Source organism: Etheostoma spectabile, chromosome 20 (genome assembly GCF_008692095.1).
Source record: "Etheostoma spectabile isolate EspeVRDwgs_2016 chromosome 20, UIUC_Espe_1.0, whole genome shotgun sequence".
NCBI classification, from domain to species: Eukaryota; Metazoa; Chordata; class Actinopteri; order Perciformes; family Percidae; genus Etheostoma; species Etheostoma spectabile.
In genome coordinates, this window is record NC_045752.1 from 3,479,626 (window position 1) to 3,500,655 (window position 21,030).

The following is a 21,030-nucleotide window of genomic DNA, read 5'->3' on the forward strand; positions in this document are numbered from 1 at the left end:
TTTTTTAACAAGCGCACAGGATCATAAACAAAACTAGGAAATAGAAATAAGAAAAGTATTGCTATGACAACAGAAGATAGCTAAAATCCAAACTCAGTCTAAAAACAAACTAGTCTAAAGTAATTTTTATAGCTGAATAGCAGGTTATCTGTAAATTTCTCAACACATGCAATCTTGAAACTTTACTAGAGTCTACCCTCCTCGCTGCACCGTCAGTGCAAATGCTCGGATCAGAAAAACTAGGAAAAGAAACTCGGGCTGCTGTGCTTGTAATATACTGCAAATACATTTATGACTAATTTTATGGTAGGAGGTAGAGAAGAAAACGGACTATCTGCATGTAAAGGCAGATTCTACAGCAACCACATTAATGCAGTGCATGTAAACACATTCTGATTTTCTTACAATTACCAGATGTCCCCAATACGTTTTGTGTGGATGTAAACGTAGAGAACCAGTCACCTTATTGGTATTTTTATTTCATAAAAATGTTTGAGCCACATTCTGTCTGAGTGCAAACTCTGCTCAAAATGCTTAAAAATCCCATTTAACTGGAAGCAGAACTACCAACCCCAAAAACTACTTTATGCCCCCCCCCCACAACCCAAAATATATCCCTCATCTATTCTGTTCTTGAGCACCAATGTCTTCCCTAACAGCAAGACTTTAGATGACCCACAGCAGAACTACCATCTACATTTGATTACGTCTAAGAAATGAAATGTTTCTGGTTTCCACAACTGAATGCTAAGAATTCTTTAGCACTGTGAAGTTGCAAATAATTAAGGTTTTCAGTGTTTTGTTCTTCCAAAAAGAAAAAGAAAAAAATGTTTTTATACATTTGTTGCTTATAAAAGGCCTCAAGTGAAAGAAAAAATGTTTAAAAGCATAGAAAAGAAAATGGCCACAGCCAGCCAGCCAGCCTTTTCCAGGTGGCTTCAGCTCCAGAACAACTGTGACACCAGACACCTGCTACAAAAGAACCATCTTATTGACACCCGGTAAATAAAATGTTTGCGGTTTACATTTTAATAGCTGCTAGGGCATGTGTTTACAAGTCAATTATAAGTGTGCATGTACATGCATGTTTTAATTGTCAAAGGCAGAAAGGCAATTCCAACCATCAATGAAGTTATTTGTTGTTGTTTTTAAAAGAAAACTATTTTAGGAAGGGGGGGGGGGATTTATGTTGAAAGCAAGGTGAAGCATCTCAACTGTAAACAATCCTTAAAATACATGACTCAGACAACTTAAGTCAAAGAGAAAAAGGTCAATTTGCAGGATTTAAAAAGTAATGCACACAGAAAAAAAAAAGTCACCCATACAATGTTATGAAATGCTGGAATGTTAAGAATTGCCGGAATAATATCAATAGCCATTGCAAAGTAAAGCTGCGACAGCTACAGGTTGATAACTTCATTGATTGAAGAGAATGTCAGTCAGCCCTGACCCCCCAAGGTAAAGTTGAAGAAGCTAACCCAGTCCAGTTTCCAGGTTTCGGGGGACCAGCAGGGAAACTAGTGGAGAGGTCGGTGGTGGGGTGGGTGTGGGTGGGGGGGTGTGGGGGGGGGGGGGGGGGAGATGGGTAGGGGAAGAGAAAGGCCAGTACTTTGGCAAGGCTTCAAAGCCATACTGGAGAACAGAGTGGGAGGTCCTCCAGCGTAGTCCTGGACACATTAGGACACAACCTTGGTGCCAACCACCATTTCTTCATCTAAGGCTTTCAGCACAGAGACCTGAAAAAGGAGAAGGAAAGTAAGACCTGGGACAACAACATGCATGATTTTATTTCTGCAGAGTATCTGACAAAAGCTCCCATTTATACATAAAAAAAATAATTAAAAAAACTTTACAGGCCGTTTTAACCAATATGATTATTGTTCATTTTTGGCAGTAATCAGACATCATGAAATGTCAAGTGAAAAGGTATGATAACAACAACATAGTGCTTTCAGTAATGTTTCCCATAGGGAAAGCAATGGAGAAAACTCCTCTCCCCCCCCCCCTACTAATGGAAATGCAACACGCGAAAAGATACTAACGAAAAAGATATTAACCATACAGTTATTCTAGTTCGGCCACTGCTGGTTAAACATTTATTTTTCACCCTCAGGCTATAGAAACTCACCATAAAAGTTTCACCATTATCGAACCTCTTTTCGATTTCTTTGCCCAGCTCGTTATCTGGCAGTTTAAGGTCCTCTCTGGTATTTCCACCATCATCCATCAGGGACAGGTATCCTTCGGAGACGTCTATAACCTAAATGCGCCACCAGGCAGAGAAAGAGAAATTAAAGCATAACTAGCACCAGTCAACCTGATCCAAAGCAGAGGAGCAGTACAGCAACAGCTCCATCACAAGATGGAGGCCTCTGGGGCAGCTTCCACAACAAATGTATGTCATGTACTCTATTTAAAAGGCTCATTTAGGAGGATGTCAAAAAAAAAAAAAACATTAGCCCACCCAAGTGATTGTGGAATATGCACGGTCTGAAATTAAGCGTTTTCACTGCATGGCACTTAGATCGGAAAGTCTGCAACTCTAATTTCATCTGCCACTTTTAAAATGTACACACTTAATATTGAAAAAACATTTAGACATAACATTTAAAGAACAATGCCATTCAATATATGATCTAATTACATTACATGGTCAATTCAAATTCAATATTCAAATTACACCAGGGCTTTTGGAGGAGCCCGGTTTTTTCATGGGTGGGAGAGCACTGTACACATGCATGTGCATACATGACTGTCTGCCTACGTGCAAAAATAGAATATCAATACATTTTAAGTCATACAGAGAATATTTAGCCTGGGACAACAGAGAAACACTGTTGCAATGTTTTGAAGCAAGACAAGAACTATTCTTGGGTCTCAATGTTCGTTCAAACTGAAACCTACACTGTACATTTACTACCACTCCACGATGTTACTGCTAATTTCTCCTCTGCTCAAAAACACCGGTCTGCTTCAAGTGCATCCACCGCCATTCTCCCGCAAGGTAGTGAAGCTGATAAACAAGTGGGTGTGTATGCGTGCACGTTTTGTTTATTGGTTAAAACTCAGTGAACTTCATCTGTCAGTAAAAAAAAAAACAATTATTGGCCTGGCGATTTTACCGGTCACTGCCAACAATCGACCCACATATAACTTCTTAGACCCTGGAACAACGACATGGTGGATGTTACACAAGTACACTAAAAGAAAAATGTTATTTAGAAAAATCTTTTGCCACATAAAAGACTTTACAGCACATTGTTGAAAATTAAAACATTAAAGAAATACCCTAAAAACATAAACTAGTCTCCCCACTAATACACCAACCACTGTTGTGTGTTATTAGAGAGTATTACTTCCCAAAGGAGGCCTCCAACAGGACAGCAGAGAAAGCGTGTTGGCTAAGGACCTGTTCAACCAGTTCGGTATATCCCTTCACAACTGATGAAGAGACAGCCCAGCTTTGACGCATTTAGCTATTGAAAGAGCAGTTATTTTCTCACATCACACGTTACAAGTATTAGGTTATATCAAATTTTACAAGAAAAAAAAGAAATAAAGTGAAATGGATCCACTGGTGGTCCAAACAAATGCCAAAACCAAGGCTTAAAGTGAAAGAAAATTTTTTTTGGAAAGGGGGGGGGGGGGGGGGGGGGGGGGTACACAGTGTAATGTTTCGATATGCACTCATTAAAGTTAATTTGACTGGCAAAACAGTTAAAGTCCTTCTTCCATCACATAATAATAGTTAGCATTTTTAAGAAGTAAAAAGTTCTGGATACATTTATAGTCAATGTAGATTTTCAGTGCAATAATATAATCCTACATGGAATCATTGTGAAAACATCTTTCTAGATGTGTTGTTACTTTGGCCAGGTCATCATCAAAAAAACGAATTAGTACATTCATGAGTTTGTCCATGTTGACATTAGTTGCTTCATGATCATTTATTAAAAAGCTGTAGATGCTGGCAACGTACTCGTATGACAGTATACAGAACGAAGCTTTGTGTCTAGCATGTAATGACTAGCGAGCACTCTCCCGCCGCTGCCGTCCAGTGAGTACCTTCCTGGACCATACGCTGCAGCCGGGTGCTTACGGTCTCCTCCCTTTTCCTCTTGTCCTCTATTCATGCCCAGCGCCATTTGTTTTTAACTCCTTTCTTAATTAAAGCGGTTTCTACATTTTTTAGCCGTGGTACCACGGAGAACAAACACGCACGCACACACGCTTTTTGACAAAGATTTGCCCTACTTTGCATCTGATTGGCTATAACTTGTTTCATTGGTAGGTGGAAGTTTGAGTATTGGTTAAATCTTGCACATCAAAAACAAATCCCAAGTGGACTCTTTAATATTTTTTTTTTTTCAAAAAAATAGTTATCCCCCAGAAATCCAGCAACAGGCCAGAGTACTTTAAGCTTTGTGTTAGAGTCGTGTTCCTCCCCTATGATTGGTAGGAGAAATCAATTGACTTGAAAATATAAAAAGGCATGCAAGTTCCCAAATTTATTTTATTTACCTTTCCCTCACGGCCGCGCGCCGGAGATCCGGCACGGTGCCAGAATACTTTGAGCCCTACAAAACACCCGATATTGGCCAGGATTTTTTTTTTTTTTTTTTAAATTGGCTTCCAGTACGAACTGATAAAATATCAAGTATACACTGCAAATACTGCAGAGTCATTGGTGGCCATAGGTTACACTAATAGATATCTAACATGGTCATCTCACCTGGTAATCTTTTCTTGTAACATTTGGGACATCCATGTTATGGGTAGACGGGCAGATATCTTCTAACTTCTTCTGTGTAAAGACGTCGATTCCTACAAGGTGAACCTGGAAAAAGCATAACTGATTAGATCTGGCCTCGGGTCAAGTAAACATCGGGGGTTAAAACATCCGCGGCTATATCACAAAAGTGTCTAAAGCTCATCACTTTAAAAAAAGGATGCACAAAGAAGTTTTACCTTTGCATGTCCATGCTTGCCAGTCTTGGAGGTACTCATTTCAACGATCTTACAGGGACGCTCTTTAATCATGACATAGCCATTCTTCCTCAATGCAGAGCACTGCTGTGGGTACGTTGAAGAGGCCCCGGAATCCCCACTTTGGAAATCGACATCCGTCATGATGTGCTGTTCTATACAAAAAAAAAATACAAAAAAATAAAATAAAATGACAAAACAAACACTTGAACAAACAAATGTTTGTGACTGTAACATTAGCAATACGCTTTAATTATGTGTGTGGAATAATAAAAACCAATAGTGCAAGTATAAAAGGAATAATCTGTTTTTTGTGTGGTAGCTTGTGAGCACAGATTTGTAACACTAAGTTGTCAACAGAACTAGGACTACTGCCGTTGCCAAGAACAGCTGTCAGAAAGCAAGGCAACAGTGGTTGGGCCATAAGTGCATTTCAATAAATAACCTGAAATTGCAACTTAAAGTTCTTTACTGCTTTGTTTGACGTAGCTATGTAACGCAACCATTTTACCAAGATTTATTTTGGGAAATTATGTTCTGATTAGACATTCGGTGTATCAGCTTTACAAGGTTGATACACATACGGTTTCATTTTAAAATTCCCCATACCCATGTAATATACAGACAATTATCCAAGGTGGAGCAACATTGCTATGTCACTGGCAAACTATCCGAAAAGCTAACAGCTAATGTGAATTGCTGATGTTACGCATTTCCTACGCCATGTTGCTGTCATCCCAAATTCTCTTTGAATTAGCTAGCTAGCTAGCTAGCTAGCTAGGTAACGTTGGCCTACACACTGTCCGGGGGAAACACCCAACGAGTCAGTTAATAATTAGCTGCCGCATTAGTTTATCGCCTTAATTCCAAAATCTAGGAGGCGTTAAGTGTGCGTTAGAGTTACTAACGTTGGGCAGCTTAGGTTAGAGTACTAGCTAGCTAGCTAGCTAGCAAACACCATCAACGTGGCAGCTAACGTTAGGCCATATGAGCAACATCTTACACGGCAACGTTAGCTTAGCTAGCTAAAGCTTAATATAACATTAAGCTAGCTCTAGGTTCCCATCTTTTTTCGTTTCTGGTCATCGGCAGCTACCGTAAATTAACATGCAAATACGATCCACACCGATTGCGACTGGTTAATGATACTGTAGCTACGGTTAGCTAAAGTATTCTGCAAACTTCTTTCAATTGCACACCAAACCTTGTCTCACTTAGCCAACGTTAAGTTACCGATTAACTTCCCAAGACGACAAATACCACCTAGTATTATACAGTACGTGTCTATACCGCAAAACTATGGGATTCTTAACGTTAGCTCCAATGTAAAACAAAAAAAAAATGTTACTTATCAGCCCCAACGTATTACTTACCTTGTGTCTTTCTACCCCAAATAGGAAGAATCACTTCGCATGCGTACAGCTTTTCTACAGCAGGAAGTGCATGCGAAGAGGAAGAGGCGCGTGGAAGGGGGAGGGGCTTGGGAATGTTTGTTTTTTTATTTAAAAAAAAAAAAAAACTTTAGTTGTGCGTAACCTGTGATTCATTACTTTACCTACATTTCGTGTTAATACTTGTTATTACTCAAGTGCATTTTAAAGGACTTTTAACTGTAGCGTTTAGTAGTGTTTATGTACAGTGGTTATTGCTACTTTTACTCAAGAGGATATAAAGTCCAGGCCTACTTCTTCCATGCTTTTTCCATCTTTGAAATTGGACATAATTATAGTTGCTTATACTTATCATGTGGTTTTAAATTACTTCTTTCATTTCTTTCAAGAGAAGGATTTTTTTACATACCTCCAGAACACAGAACATCTGTGAATGTAATTGTAGCAGAGACCCTTTATGGTACCATATTGTCATTTTGGTAGAACTACTTGTATATAATAAATGTGTATAACTATGGTGATGCAAAATACTGTAGGCCTACCGTAGGCTCTGGTTTTTATTGTTGAAGATGAACAAAGGTACTGTCTGAAAGCAGCCTAACCGTCCACTGGGGTCGGTCAACAGTCATTGCCACTCATCTGCTCTATGCTCTCCCTGATTGATCTTTACTTGGATCTTCTAAAAGCCACTGGCTATAAAAGAATGAGGGATTCCTAAAACAGTGCACTATTTTTGACTGGATGAAAACACACATTTTTCTTTTCTTAAAAGGTGCCAATCAGACGTGATAAGGTGTATCAAGATACTCCTCTTGAAAAATACTTTGTGTCTGATATGTTTCTAATAATACATGACTATGCAAATAGTTGTTTCAAAAGTGTATTTGCTGGATGCAAGATGTCTCCTACTACATTTAAAGTCCATTATTTCTACATCACAATTCTGTTAGTTGCATATTGGACTGCTATTGGCTTCAGAACTATAGTTGTGATGTGAGAAAGTAATGTTTGTGCATACGTGCCTTGGACACAGGTTTAAGGTGAGCATGGAGAAACTTTCTCCTCTTTCAGTAGATGAAAACAGCCTCAGAGGGTCAAACTCATACATACATTCACATTATACCAAACATTCAAGTAAAGTAACAATAAGCATTATTTTCTTTGTCCTTTTTATCAGACAGTACATCCACAGGGAAAGAGAGGGTTGATTCAAACCCGGGCTGCTGCCAAAGACTCCAAAGCCTACATGGGCTAGATGGACTGCAATACACATATTTAACTAAAGGCGGGCTTCTGATTATGTTTAAAGGCTGAAAATGGTGGACTAATAGGTAATGTCCAGATGTAGTGAGCAACATTTTGCTCTACAGTATAATGGCCTTTTTCCACTGCATGGTACCTGCTCGCCTTTTTCGGTTTCCCATTACAAAAAAAAGTCCCTGGTACCTGCTAACAGGTACTGTTTTTTAGTATCACCTCAGTCGAGGTTCCAAGAGAGCTGAGGCGATACCAAAAGGTGACGTGAAAACCTCCTGATTGGTCGGAGAGAATCGTCACTAATCACTGGGTCAGTGATTTTTTTTGCTGACACCAGCTTCTTTTGTAACTAAATGTGTCTTCTGGCTGTGGCAACACGCCGAGAATGAAAAACAACACACATTTGACGTTCTGTGTGTGTGTTGCGTTAGGTCACGGCAGTTTCCTGCTATGACGACCAGCCACGCTCGCCTGATGCGGTCATCTGCAATGGAAACAGGAGGACCGGCACTGCGGCCGAGTCCATCGAGTCCAGTCGAGTTGATTCAATCAAGTACCATGTCATGGAAAACCGCCATAAGACTAACTAGAGGAATACTTCTCTTTGAAGGTCAAATATATACTATATACAAAAAATACTTGTTACATTCCTGGTGCACAAATTCAACAGTTTTTAAAATCTGTTTTTGATGCTAAACCAGCAGAAAACAAGCTGTGAACAAGACAGTGAGATACATTTACTAGCCAACAGTTGCCTGTTTACAAATCCAGCAAGCTTAGGGCAATGTTCATCTGGAGTTGTGTTTTTGCAGTGGCCAAAAATAGTTTGGACTTTGTCTGTTTTCGGTTTGGTGCTGGGCAGGTAGTGTACAGTGGGTTTTTTTAGACCTTATTCGATGAAAACAGCTTCTCGCTGCTGTGGCAGAAAAACAAAGCTATGAGAGCAGTGGAAGTGAACCCAAACCACATCAATAAAACACGCTATAAAGGTCAGTAGAGCTGAGGGAAACGGCTAGGTTGGGTCTTAATTCAACTATACAAGCAACCGCTTTCAATTACAAATAGGTATGTAATTCCGTAATGATAGACGCCACTTTAGTCTATATCCACGACGTTCCACTTACGGGATGGCTCTCGTTCTGTGGGATATTCTGCCGGATGACACTATTTTCGGACGGATGTCCGTTACCTTCCACTTTCCCTGTGGTAAAACTCAGATGGATTGATGAGGACTATGGTTAACTGCAGGGTAAATCCAGACAGCTAGCTAGACCATCTGTCCAATCGGATTTTTCTGTTGCACGACTTAAACAACTTTTGAACGTACACACGTTTCACAAAAACAAGTTTCTTTACGAAGCTATTTGTCAGCGGGACCGTGGCTCTGCTCGCCTAAGATGATTGTGATTGGTTTAAAGAAATTCCAATAAACCAGAACACGTTTTTCTCCCACCACGAAAATGTGTGTGGACTAGCCAGACCCTCATCCGCAGCGCTGTGAAGGAGGGTCTGGCAATGCGAGACTAACACCAATTTAACTTTTAAGTCACAATATAAGTTTTTATTTGGATTCAATGTAAGCACCACTCCATATAACGGACAATTTACATTATAAAACTGTCATCTTGTGCAAAACAAATCCTTAATTCACCAAGTAATTATAAGAATAGACTCCTAAAAGGATACATGTACATAAATACTTAAAACCTTTGAAATACTGACAGATGGCTGCACACTTTTAACAGACATACAAATAGACCCCACCAATACAGAGCATTTGTGTCAAGCGTCTGTGGCTGTTTTAAGCTGCTGCAGTTCAGTAGCGTCCTTGGGGCTTTGTGACGACTTTTTCCGTCCCTTTTGGAAGACAGCAGCAATCTCCTCAAAGCTTTTGCCCTTGGTCTCAGGGACCCGAAGATAAATAAACACGGTGAAACCGAGAAGCAGCACGGCAAACAGGATGAAAACATAAGAATCCAACCAAGTCTAAAAAGAAGAAAAAAAAGCCAGGAGTCAGAAGTGACAGGGTGTCTGATTTTGTGAGTTACATAATAATACATAATGTATGTGTGTCTTTTCTGCCTACCTGTATATATGGAAAAGTCATGCCTATGATGAAGTTGCTGGTCCAGTTGCAGCAGCCAGCCAGAGCGATGGCCGCAGGCCGAGGTCCCTGACTGAACAGTTCGGCAACTATGAACCACGGAATGGGACCAGGACCAATTTCAAAGAAACTCACAAAGAGGAATATGGCCGACATGCTGACATAGCTCATCCATGAGTATTTATCCTAATGGGAAGAGCACATCAGTCAGGGTAGTTTCTGCATAACTTGAAATGTTAAAATGCTGCCTGGGAAAGAGTAATGAGTTAGAAACATGTTGCATGCCATTCTTATGTCCATTTTTGTCTTGCCATGCCGTTAAATTGGGCAGTCCCATAGGTAGATGACTTTTCAGCTCAAGCTGCTGACAGACTAAAGCTGTGACACTGAATTTAACAAACCTGCAATGTGAGGCCCACTGTCATGGCAACTGCACAGCAGCACATCCCTCCCAGACCAACCAGAGTCAGAGTGCGCCGGCCAGCCTTGTCCACCAGTGCAACCTAGAACACACAGTGCACTCTAGGGAGCAGATAAACCTGTTTGTGTGTGTGAGAGTGTGTGTGTGTGCGTGCATGTGTGTGTGTGTGTGTATGTGGTATGTGGTATCATCTGTAATACTTTATTCTTTATTCTTTATGTGTTGTGTTTTTCTTGTTTTCCTTGCTCCCTTTAAGAAAATCAAAAAAAAACACTTGATCACAAAAAATGTAAGTGTACCTGGTGTGTCTGTAAAGAAGCAATAAGTGAATTCCAGTGCATGATATGTGCGTACGCGTCTGTGTGTTTGCATCTGTATGCATGTAAATAGATTTACTCACAGACACCATAGTGAAGATAGTGTTGATGACCCCAACTCCTATAGTGGCGTATACTGGCTGACCAACACCAGCCCGAGTGAAGATATCCGTAGAGTAATAAAAGATCTTAAAGACAAAACATGTATTGCTATGATTGTGCTATGCATTTGTATGGACATGAACAAGATACTGCTGATGTGCACATACAGTATACTCCAACATGGGAACAAGGATTTCCTTGTCATCTTATCATGTCAAAATCACGAAAATGTTAGTTCAATTGCAGCAAACTGAATGAAATGAGGAAAAGGTTGTGTGTGGAGTTGGAACTAATTTGCCACTCACCGCATTGATGCCAGACAGCTGTTGGGAGAGGTGCATCATGAGGGCAACACCCAGCTGCTGTCTGTACACGGAGGAGCGGATCTTCATGGCAACGTAAAACAGTAAAATATTGTCACTGCAATGGATTTCCATAACTACCGTGCACAGTCATTTTTGTTTAACTTTGTATAACCAGACGGGTATTTCTGGTCCTATCTTTCCTGTCCTTCTGATTCATTTTGAACTATTGGAGTATGTGAACTACAGTGTGACTACCAGAGCTATGTCAAACAAGATCATTTTTTACATTATTTTCTGCTGTTATGCATGAAAAAAAATACTTTAATATGTTTTGCGAGTACAGAAATCTTTTGGTTTCACATGGACCACGGTGGAATGGCTTCCTCTGTAGACTTTTTTTTTTTTTTACAGTTTTTACAGTATCAGAAAGCGCATTTTAAATAAATAGAATAGTTATAGTAGTTATAGTAGGAGCTTATAAATAAGGTGTAGGACTGCATAAACATATTTCTTCATCTGTGTTATTCTAGTTTCAAAACGTTCGTCGTAGGGGTGCACGATTTGGAAAAAAATGTTCTTTTCAGATCCTGCCTCAGTTGCCTTAGCTTGAGCTTTGGTCACTTACATAACTAATGAGTTAACATTAACTGTCAAGGAGTCATTACATGAGATCATCAGTGTACTTTGGTTGATGATTATTTTGGACGGTTGACAGATTGTCTCGGTCCACCCTGAGGAGGAATGCTACACTGAACTTATGTCGTCTATTGTAGTTATAGTTAAAAGACAGTTTATCTGCCTTATTTATTTCAAAATCCAAACATCAATTGCCTCCAAAATTGTTCATGGAAAAGGTAAAGTAAAATTCACAAGAGATAATGTTTAGGAAGTTTTGATAATAGATAATAGTGAGCCTCTTTCTATGTAGGGACATACCAAAGAAAGGATTGACACTCTGGGCTCCCTGTCTGCCTCCTCTTTCTCCTTCCTCATCTCTTCCAGATCAAAAGTTGCATCATACGCCCCCTTTAGACGATACAGACCTGCAACACAACACAGAGCAAACGGAGACAAAGGGCAGGAGTCTGTACAAATGACTGGTTTGTACTGGTGGAAGATGTTTTCAGATCAGACAAGTAGCAGTACCATAATGGAAAAATGATGATTCATTTTTGTTTTACAGAAAGTACACAAAAAATTTCATTAAATGTACTTAAAGGAACAGTTCTGCATTTAGAAAAAAATTGCTTATTTCCTTAATGCCGAGAGATGATATGAAGCTACAGCAAGCAGCCGGTTAGCTTAGGTTAGCTTAGGTTAGCTTAAAGACAGGAAACAGGTGGGAACAACTATCCTAGCTCTGTCTGTAACAAATCTGTTACTAGCACCTCCAAACTAACAAGATATATCTTGTATTATCATACATCTTCTTTGTTTCACTTGTAGAAAAAAAAACAGGTGTTAATGTGCCAGAATATAGATTAAAGTTAAAAGTTCAAATTAAAATGAAGATTTCACTTCATGAGGTTTTTTAACATTAAAATGAGTTCTCTCAGCCTGCATATGGTCCCCCAGTGGCTAGAAATGGCGAAAGGTATAAACCGAGCCCTGGGTATCTTGCTCTGACTTTGAGAAAATGTAATCTTGCCCCTTATGAGGTCATAAGTGGCAAATTTACCTCCCCTTTCTCTGCTTTACACGCTCAGAGAATTTGGCCCACCCAGAGAGAGACATCATGGCTTTCTAACGAGTAAAGTGGCACATGGTCAAGGCCACACCCCCTTTAGAGTTGCTGGTGGTGGGTTTTGTTACCTTTGGACAGAGCCAGGCTGTTTGATTCCCCCTGTTTCCAGTGCTAAGTCAAGCTAAATGAGAATGGATCTTGGTTCTGTCCAAGAAAGTTACAAGTGTATTTCCCAAATTGCTGAACAATTGCTTAAAGTATCTGTAGCCTGTGTTTCAGTAAGAGAGAACTAGAGAGAATGAGAGAGGATGACACAAAGTTGCTGGGTGTAACTTACTTTTCTTAGCCTCTTGGTCCTTTCCCAGAATGATGTAAAGGTACCGGGGGCTCTCAGGGCATAGAGGCAGCAAAAGGGATTGCAAAACTGCTGGTGCTCCAGACAGACCAAGCAATAGGGGCCACATATCATCATTACCTAATACAAAGTCCAAGCCTATTACCTACATTTATACACAAACACACATACAGTTAACGTTTTAAGTTCAGGTACGTCTTCAAGCAAATATGCCACTGTGCAAGTGTGTGTGAGTGAATTTCACCTGGCTGATTAGGATGCCCATGACAATAGCCAGCTGGTGTAACGTTCCCAGAGCCCCTCTGTAAGCTTTGGGTGCAATCTCTCCAATGTACATAGGCACTAGCCCAGATGTCAACCCTGAAACACACACATCATGAGGACTTCAAACATCTGGATATGTGACAATATTGTATTATTATTATATATTTTTTGCCTGCAATTTTTGGAACCCTTGGGCATTTCCTCGAAATAATTAGCTTTCAATAACATCATGAAGGGGAATATTTCAAATGATAAGGACAACTTGCCTCTTGATAACCCAGATATATTTGGTTTTTCAAATAAAGGACGTAAGCAGTAATTAAAGGTTACTACATGTGCTTTACTGTACCACAGTAAAAGCCCATAACAGCCCGGCCGGAGATGACCATGATGTGAGGTTTCCACATCTTGCAAAGACCCATCAGCAGTCCGGCAACTACAGCCAGAAAATTGACCATTAGCATGCCCTTTACCCTGCAAGACAGAGAGAGATAGAATGGTGGCAAAGGGACATGCAGAGAAAGACATTTGATAGATACAGACACGAGTACCTAGGCATAATTCCATATTGATGCTGGTTTAACTTGTACAAATAAAAATAATGTTTGCCTACAATTCTCCTCTCATCACGCTTCTCATTCTCCATACAGCATCGTTTTTCTCAGGTGTTCCATTTTCCAGCAAATGTTCATGCTTTCATGCAGTATGTCGATATTATTTTATCCTTCCTTTCTCACCTCCCTCTCAGGTCTCCCACAAATCCTACCAGGAAGGAGGAAAACATGCCACCAATGGAGAAGATGGCCACAGACAATGACCAATACTTGATCACTTCAGGGTGTTGTCCCGGCTCTGAGAACTTTTCTTTGTCTGTGGCGTTTTCTGACAGGACAGCCACCCTTTCCGACCACACCCCCATGTACTGGCCGTAATGCTTTTCAATGACCTATGACAGAAATGTTAATGGTTCATCATGAGGTACAATCACGGCAGTCCATCAAGATAGATCAAAAGGCAGACACAATATATGCACACACACACATACATACATGGATCAATTCTGCTTAAATCTCTAAACAAACATGTTTAGTTAGTTCCGACATTCATTATACAACATTACATTTAGATGTCAGTTGAAAAGGACAGCAGAAATATCTTTCATTTTGCCATGTTAGTTCAATTAAATTTGATCCATGCTACATTCTTCCATGCAGTACTCCAGTCATGGACTCGGATTTGAGTCTCTTTCTCTGGACTCGTGACTCAACTTGGACTCGTGCACTGATGCATCGGACTTGGAATTAACGATTTATGAAATCAGACTCAAGCATTCATGAAATAGGACTTGGAAGTTTGTACTTGAGTCTTGGACAGTGACTGACCATGTCCTCTAGCTAGACACCATTATGTTAGTAGACCAGGGGTCGCAGTGAGTATGCTGGGGTTTTCATAGTATCCAACAGCAGTGAAGGCTGGGCAAGGGTTAGTCTGGGTCCTTCAAGAAGTGGGCAGCGTCGGACTAACGCGAGATTAGGGCAAAGAGATTGTGTGCTGATATAACCTCTTGTCACAGGTGGGTGGGATGATTGTGATTTTGGAGAAAGTTGCTTCCAGGTGGAGGTGAGTTGAAAAGACCGGGCCTAAAGCAAACGGCTGTAGGGCAGAGGTTGCTAGCTGAAGAACACTTCGGCAGACAAAGGACTGAAAGATTTTCTTTTTTCCCCCACTTACAAACTTTTGCACCATTTTTGAAAATTGGAACTGCTACTACAAAAGGAGGAGTGGGACTGCTCCGTCAGAAGGAACGGAGCCAATTAAGAACCGAAGTGGTCGTTGTCTTCTGAATGCGAACTATGCCGAGTCTGAGGTGAGTCAGTCACCCTACTCCAGGCTAGTTAGTCTCCCACTCACATTGAACGTAACACAGAGGCAAAGGGAGATAAAGGGGTTTTTTTTGTTACTGGCTAGGCTAACCTTTAGTAGTGGTGGTATTTGGGGTTTAAAGTAGCCCGCATAGTTTAGCGTGTTCATAACAGAAACATCTTTTTGAGTATAGCGTCAACCTTACCCAATCTCTATTTGGCTTGACCAATCATCCAGTTGCCTTGAAATGTACATGCACACTCCACCCCTTGCCATATGGCCACCAACTACCACAACAGCTCAAGGTCAAAATATTTGCCAAGCAAACAGGTCTTAACATCAACCCCTGAAACTCAAATGATGTACATCAATACAACACCTCCAGCAGACGGGACAATATCAATACAAGATTACGGAAAGGGATGGGTGGTATTGTTTGGTCAAGTCCAAGCAATACAGTCTAAAAACAAAGGTCCATCCATTTAACAGCTAGAGATAAAGGTTCACCCTGATATAAAGCTCTGAATGTTGGAGGGACACCAAAGCTGATGTGAAAAGAATGAAGACAATTCGCACTGGATGCCTGAGGAGGCTTTGTGGCATATTTTGGCCTAACAAGATCACAACCTTTGAATTAACAAGAAAATGCGAGGAAATCACCTAGATAATAGATCTGCTCTATGCTCTCTGTCCTGAACAATATCCACATGAGGGTAACTGCTTTAATTGTCCGATGCTACGCCAGAAATGGCTGTCAACAGCGAGGGAAGCATGTGTCTTGTCTGCCAGAGCTGCCGTCCGAGGTGTAGTCCACCGTGGGGCCAATAAAAGCAGACTGCTGGACGGCGTAGTCTGATCACATTCGGACTTGTCTGCCACTCCACAAGACATGTGTTTGGTGGAGAGGCACTCAAAGTCCTACTCATCATTACACATAAGAAAACTTGGGAAACATTTGGGGGAAAGTTGTTTCATTAGACACTGAGAAAAGGTAAGTCTGTTCCTTGATCTCTCATTGTATTACATTATCTCCGGTGCTGCAGAAAAGTGTATACAGAGTAGTTACACTTGTCTTCCAGGGCAAAAAGCCATAGGGTGGAGTAAGCTTATTCGGACTGGCTGATTTGCATGCAAATATTAGTGTGCTGAGGACGTAAGATGGTCCAGTATGTGAGCGAAGCCTGTGTTAAAGTAGAGCAAATACCTTCTGGGGTGCGTTGATGACTCCAAGGCTGTAGCCATACTGCAAGGACCCCAGAGCTGCTGCGAACACAGCCAGGGCTAATGTACCTGTGAGCTGCTGCAGGAGTGAAAAGTAATCATTTAGATAAGGTCTGACACACATGAATGCATGCATAAACACACGATCTAGCATGCACATGCACAGGGATGAACATGAGCCACTCAGCTGTACTCGCATGGTACACGGTCACAAATAAAAGTATACACGTAGAAATGCAGAAAAAAGACTTTATCCACATTATTGATTTATTTACTACTGCTTTGTGCATATATATATATATACACAATCATATGAATGCTTACATGCCGAAGTTACAAACTAATGCTTAAATTAAACATGTTGCATGTGCTGTAAATATGTTTGAACTTATTGTGGCATATATATGATAAATTAATTTCCTGAATCTCCTGAATAACAGTGCTTTAAACTTTAGAAAACATCATTGTCCTCAAAAGGGGCAACTCGTGGTTAAGCACAGTGGATAATAACCATAATTTAGACACATTTAAAAAAACAAAACCGCAAAGACAACAACAAAAAGCCCGTGATTGTCAAGTTGAGTTATTGCCATGCAAACACAGAACACCGTGACAATCAAAGAGCCGGTTTTTCCTTCAGGTCAGAGTCCTAAATGTAACCCAAAGCTTCAAATATGAGCAATACAGTGACAAGCCACCGGTTTGCAAATAGCGCTTACATGATTTAGAATGGAAAAGATAGAGTATATAACCATTTCCTGAAAAGCATGTAATGAATGTATTTGTAGACTTATCTTACCTTTCCCGACTCCATGATGGGTCTAAAGTGTCAGCCAGGAGGTTGGTAATGATCAGTGAAGGCTATTAGGCTCGATCACGCTGTGTCCACTCACCAATCGACAAACACGTGTACACACACACATGCAGATCTACAGTGCTGATAGTACTTTTACACATAAATGGAGCAGAGCAGAGGTCTGTTATATTTTTGCAGACACACACACACACACACACACACACACACACACACACACACATTTCTATTGGAAGGAAGCAAGAAAATGATAATCATGGTGACCAAACAGTAAGTCTAGATTCAATTTTTGGAAAACACTGGCTTCAGGTGTGTGGTTTTTCCATGCTGGTACATTATGGACAATATTATATGATATACTGTCTGTAGCATTTAATAATGGGCTGCTCAAATACTGCCACTTAGTAAATGTTGCCGTGCAGTTTCAAAGTTGGTATTCTTTTTATAGTAATAATGGCATTTCGACATCTCTCACACACACACAACACCACACACACACACACACACACCACACAACACACACACACACACACACACACACACCACACACACACACACACACACACACACACACACAACACACACACACAACCCACACACACACACACACCACCACACCACACACACACACACACACACACACACACACACACACACACACACACACACAGTTAATGATATACTTGAGATGGACAAAGTCTGAGGGTCGAAACTGATAGAATGTGCACACTTAGTAAAAAAAGACACAAACACATCCACACACAGAAAAAAAACACAGAACCCCAGAAGCATAATGCTCTAGTTTAATTTATTTCTCTCTTACGGCATCTCTTTTACAAAACAAATAAATCCCAAAACAGGACATTAGTAATGCTCTTCCAAAATAAAGAAAACAAGAAATAAACAGAATAAAGAATACAGTGGTTTTGTCTTTGAAAGGAGAGTCCTCAGTGTAATGACCATCAGCCTTTTCCAATGGTTAGAGTGAATTCTGTGATGGACAAACAGAATAATAATAATAATAATAATAATAATGCCCCATTCACACTTTGCTCATTAATCATACACACAGATGCACGCGTGCACAAACAAGGAAGACAGTGGTTTTTCTTCAGCTCGGCTCTTATTGCTAAAACGTTAGCCTGCTCCCTCTAACAGAGATCGGTGAACCTAACTCGCGGCTGCACAGGAGCAGCTACTGGGTGGATGTGAAAAATCTCCTGTTTTGAAAACTGCATGTTAAAAAAAAAAGAAGAGTATAGTTGATAATTACATCATTTGCGAATGAGTCCATTTTTTTGTGTCAACTCAACGTTTGTTAACCACAGGCCAACATGGCAGGTCAAACCTGCCGTATACCCACCAGAAAAAAAGACTCACCTGCATTACAGTGCTTTCCAATGTGGATGAGTATGCATGAACTAGTCCACCCTCAATAGTGTTATAAATTTAATACAGTATGTATTAATGATTGACCTGTACTAAGCATTTAAAAAGAAATGGCATGGTTTTATCATGCCAAACTCAGTTACTCTTTAAAATAAAAAATAAAAAAAAACAAGTCTTAAATGTGTCAATGTACATCTCCGTTAGAAGAGACAAATAGCATCAGTAATGTGTTAAATTTAACAATAACACACACAAAAACCAGTGTAAATTAACCGTCTAGGCAATTCTTAATTATAGCGTGAGCGAGACTCTTTTGGCTTCCATTTTTGTTTTTTTGCTTACATCATGCTAGGACCAGTACAAACAGTTAGGAGCCACAACCAGAAAGAACCAATCAGGGAGGAGAATGATTCAAAAGGACAGCTTTTTAACAATGAGTGCTTTCCCATGCTCACAGTATTTGGGATCGTAGCTCATATCCTGTTGAGGTTGTATTCAGGATAAGAATCTATATATTCCCCACAGCAGCATGGTTGCATTTGTGAATCGCCACTACTGCGTTAAAGAAACAGAAAACGAAAAGAACACTCCCAACAAATCAACAACTAATATTGCCTATCTTTAAATGCTCAGTGTTCAGACATGTCAACTCATAAACTTGACACTAAGGAGATAACATCATAAATCGGCATTTAAACAAACTCAGTGTGGCTTTAGTCGCATTCAGGTAAAAGGTTCACGCACAGAGACTAAATTACTCTTTTTCTGGCCATTGATTTCAATGTCCTACTTTGAGTTAAACTTTGATTTGAATGGTAATCATTTCAACATCAAGCACGCACGCACGCACGCACGCAGACACACACACACACACACTTCAGAGACACAGATGTGCTGTACATTTCATCACAAAGTCTGACTCAGCCACAGAAAAAGAAAAGAACAAAAGTATAAAGAATGAACGCTCTCGTAGTTCATTCAATACTACAGTATATGTGATGCAGCACCTTCAGAGTTTAAAGACATAAAAGAGTGTGAAATAGGGATGATGATGGGGGGGGATGACAAACGGAGGGAAAGAGGATGAACTAGTGACTTAATCTTAAAGGGACGACACAGACATCATCTTTGCATACTGTGACAACCCGACTACGACAGCAGATTGTCTCACCGCATCTCTATTAGCGAAATGCGATCGAACACTAAATCACAGTTCGGTTTACTCAGGGCCCCGAAAAGATGGTGAGGAGGAGGAAGGGGAGGAGGAGGGGAGTGACAGAGGAGAAAGAAAAATCAATCAGGCTGTCTGCTTTCACCGCCGACATCCGGAGCAAATTTGTCATCCCCCGGGTGCCCTCATATTCAGAAGTATTTTTTGAATTTATATTGAATCTTATTCTTCTATTCCTCCGACCTCTGAGGTGTACGTTCGCCGGGAATGAGCCCACACATGGCAGATAAGAAGTGGGGGAAAACAGAGAAATTGGGTGTCAAACAATTGACTCACTTGACAACATCTACCAGGAAGGAGGGAAGGTGTCAAGGATAAAGAGGGGAAGGGAGAGAAGTAGGCGGGTGTAAAGTGTACTACTACAACGGTTGAACACTTGAATGCACTGGTCTGTTAGGAGAGAGGAGACAAACAGAGCGGGTAAACAGTTACAGACAGGGACAGAAGAAGGGAATGTTCATCGTCAGTGGCACCAGTTTGCGAGTCAGTTGAGTAACGATGGCTTCTTCATGACCCTGCAACATCATCTAGGGTAAAATATCTCTTCAATCAGAACAGGTATTTGTTGTTTTTCTCTACGATAGCTTCTTTTTTTTTTTTCTTCTTCTTCTTCCTCTACATGTTTTTAGCCTCTCCTGTAGAAGAGTTAACGTGTGGCCTCTCGGTCAATCTGGAGTGTTTGTCAGAGGTGCCGTAGACCGAGGTTAGTCGCCGGGCAGGCCAACGGGAGAGCGAGGCAGAGTGGAGAGTGGGAAGAGCCATCACCAGTTCATCATAGAGTTTCTGTTCAAGGTCATGAAGAAAACTTGGCTGCTACCTCCCGAACGCACTGATGCAAAGAATACCTACACACACACAGAGAAAGAAAAAGAGAGAATGTTAGAAACATTTTCTCAGATCACAAATAATTCTGCTTTTCTGTTAGTACATTGTGTTATCTGTAATTAATTAAAGCTATCATGTTCCTGCATCTCAATTCATAGGTGCATCGTGAGTGTAAGCTTTTACTGAAACTGAGGATATGCCCTTCCGGTATGAACTCTTTTGTTGCATTTAAAGCATTTTATTTTTGTTTCTGTGCTTACATCTGGTGTTGTATTTGGTGGTGTATGTAATTTACTCCCCATTAAAAACTTAAACTTAATGGACAGCTTCTGCTACTTTATCTGAACTTGAAAATGTGTTACCTGACATATTTTTCAGAAGTTTGCTTTTTTGGTTCCAAGGGACCTGTGTGAGATCTATGCAAATAACACCAACTTGTGTTTATGCACTTTATTAATATTTTGTCACACATACTGTACATGCGCTTATCAAGAGCACTCC

At 40.4% G+C, this 21,030-nt stretch overlaps 3 protein-coding genes across 4 annotated transcripts in view; all 3 read right to left on the reverse strand.

Annotated features, from left to right (window-relative positions):
* On the reverse strand, nucleotides 1–6,467 carry eif5a2 (eukaryotic translation initiation factor 5A2). 2 transcript variants are annotated; one of them, XM_032501087.1, is made up of 5 exons: nucleotides 6,360–6,467; nucleotides 4,969–5,141; nucleotides 4,733–4,837; nucleotides 2,129–2,260; nucleotides 1–1,736 (listed from the first exon to the last, which is right to left on the reverse strand). In XM_032501087.1, the coding sequence occupies exons 2-5, from the start codon at nucleotides 5,128–5,130 to the stop codon at nucleotides 1,677–1,679; spliced, it is 459 nt and encodes a 152-aa protein (XP_032356978.1). In that variant the 5' UTR covers nucleotides 5,131–5,141; nucleotides 6,360–6,467; the 3' UTR covers nucleotides 1–1,676. The 2 variants fall into 2 exon arrangements, with proteins under 2 accessions (XP_032356978.1, XP_032356977.1); XM_032501086.1 differs by lacking the exon at nucleotides 6,360–6,467 and adding an exon at nucleotides 6,083–6,110.
* Nucleotides 6,468–8,519: 2,052 nt separating this feature from the next.
* Nucleotides 8,520–17,218, reverse strand: slc2a2 (solute carrier family 2 member 2). The gene is made up of 12 exons (XM_032501085.1): nucleotides 17,070–17,218; nucleotides 16,254–16,349; nucleotides 13,924–14,132; nucleotides 13,536–13,660; nucleotides 13,167–13,282; nucleotides 12,905–13,067; nucleotides 11,820–11,926; nucleotides 10,884–10,964; nucleotides 10,560–10,664; nucleotides 10,140–10,241; nucleotides 9,721–9,924; nucleotides 8,520–9,620 (listed from the first exon to the last, which is right to left on the reverse strand). Exons 1-12 carry the CDS (start codon nucleotides 17,082–17,084, stop codon nucleotides 9,417–9,419), a joined length of 1,527 nt encoding a protein of 508 aa, XP_032356976.1. The 5' UTR covers nucleotides 17,085–17,218; the 3' UTR covers nucleotides 8,520–9,416.
* Nucleotides 17,219–17,873: 655 nt separating this feature from the next.
* LOC116670516 (TRAF2 and NCK-interacting protein kinase) overlaps nucleotides 17,874–21,030 on the reverse strand; it is a 69,273-nt gene continuing 66,116 nt past the window's right edge. The window contains 1 exon segment of the mRNA XM_074783842.1: nucleotides 17,874–20,549. Coding sequence (XP_074639943.1) covers nucleotides 20,466–20,549 — 84 coding nt within the window. The 3' untranslated portion in view covers nucleotides 17,874–20,465.

What these genes read in the sequence shown, in the direction of transcription:
- eif5a2 (XM_032501086.1), bottom strand. An exon ending in GCAAGCATGGACATGCAAAG is followed by an intron (nt 4,838 to 4,968) that starts GTAAAACTTCTT and finishes TGCTTTTTCCAG; the next exon opens with GTTCACCTTGTAGGAATCGA. An exon ending in TTACAAGAAAAGATTACCAG is followed by an intron (nt 2,261 to 4,732) that starts GTGAGATGACCA and finishes TGGCGCATTTAG; the next exon opens with GTTATAGACGTCTCCGAAGG.
- slc2a2 (XM_032501085.1), bottom strand. An exon ending in CTATCTTCACTATGGTGTCT is followed by an intron (nt 10,242 to 10,559) that starts GTGAGTAAATCT and finishes TGTGTGTTCTAG; the next exon opens with GTTGCACTGGTGGACAAGGC. An exon ending in CAGTGGGCCTCACATTGCAG is followed by an intron (nt 9,925 to 10,139) that starts GTTTGTTAAATT and finishes TCTTCCCATTAG; the next exon opens with GATAAATACTCATGGATGAG.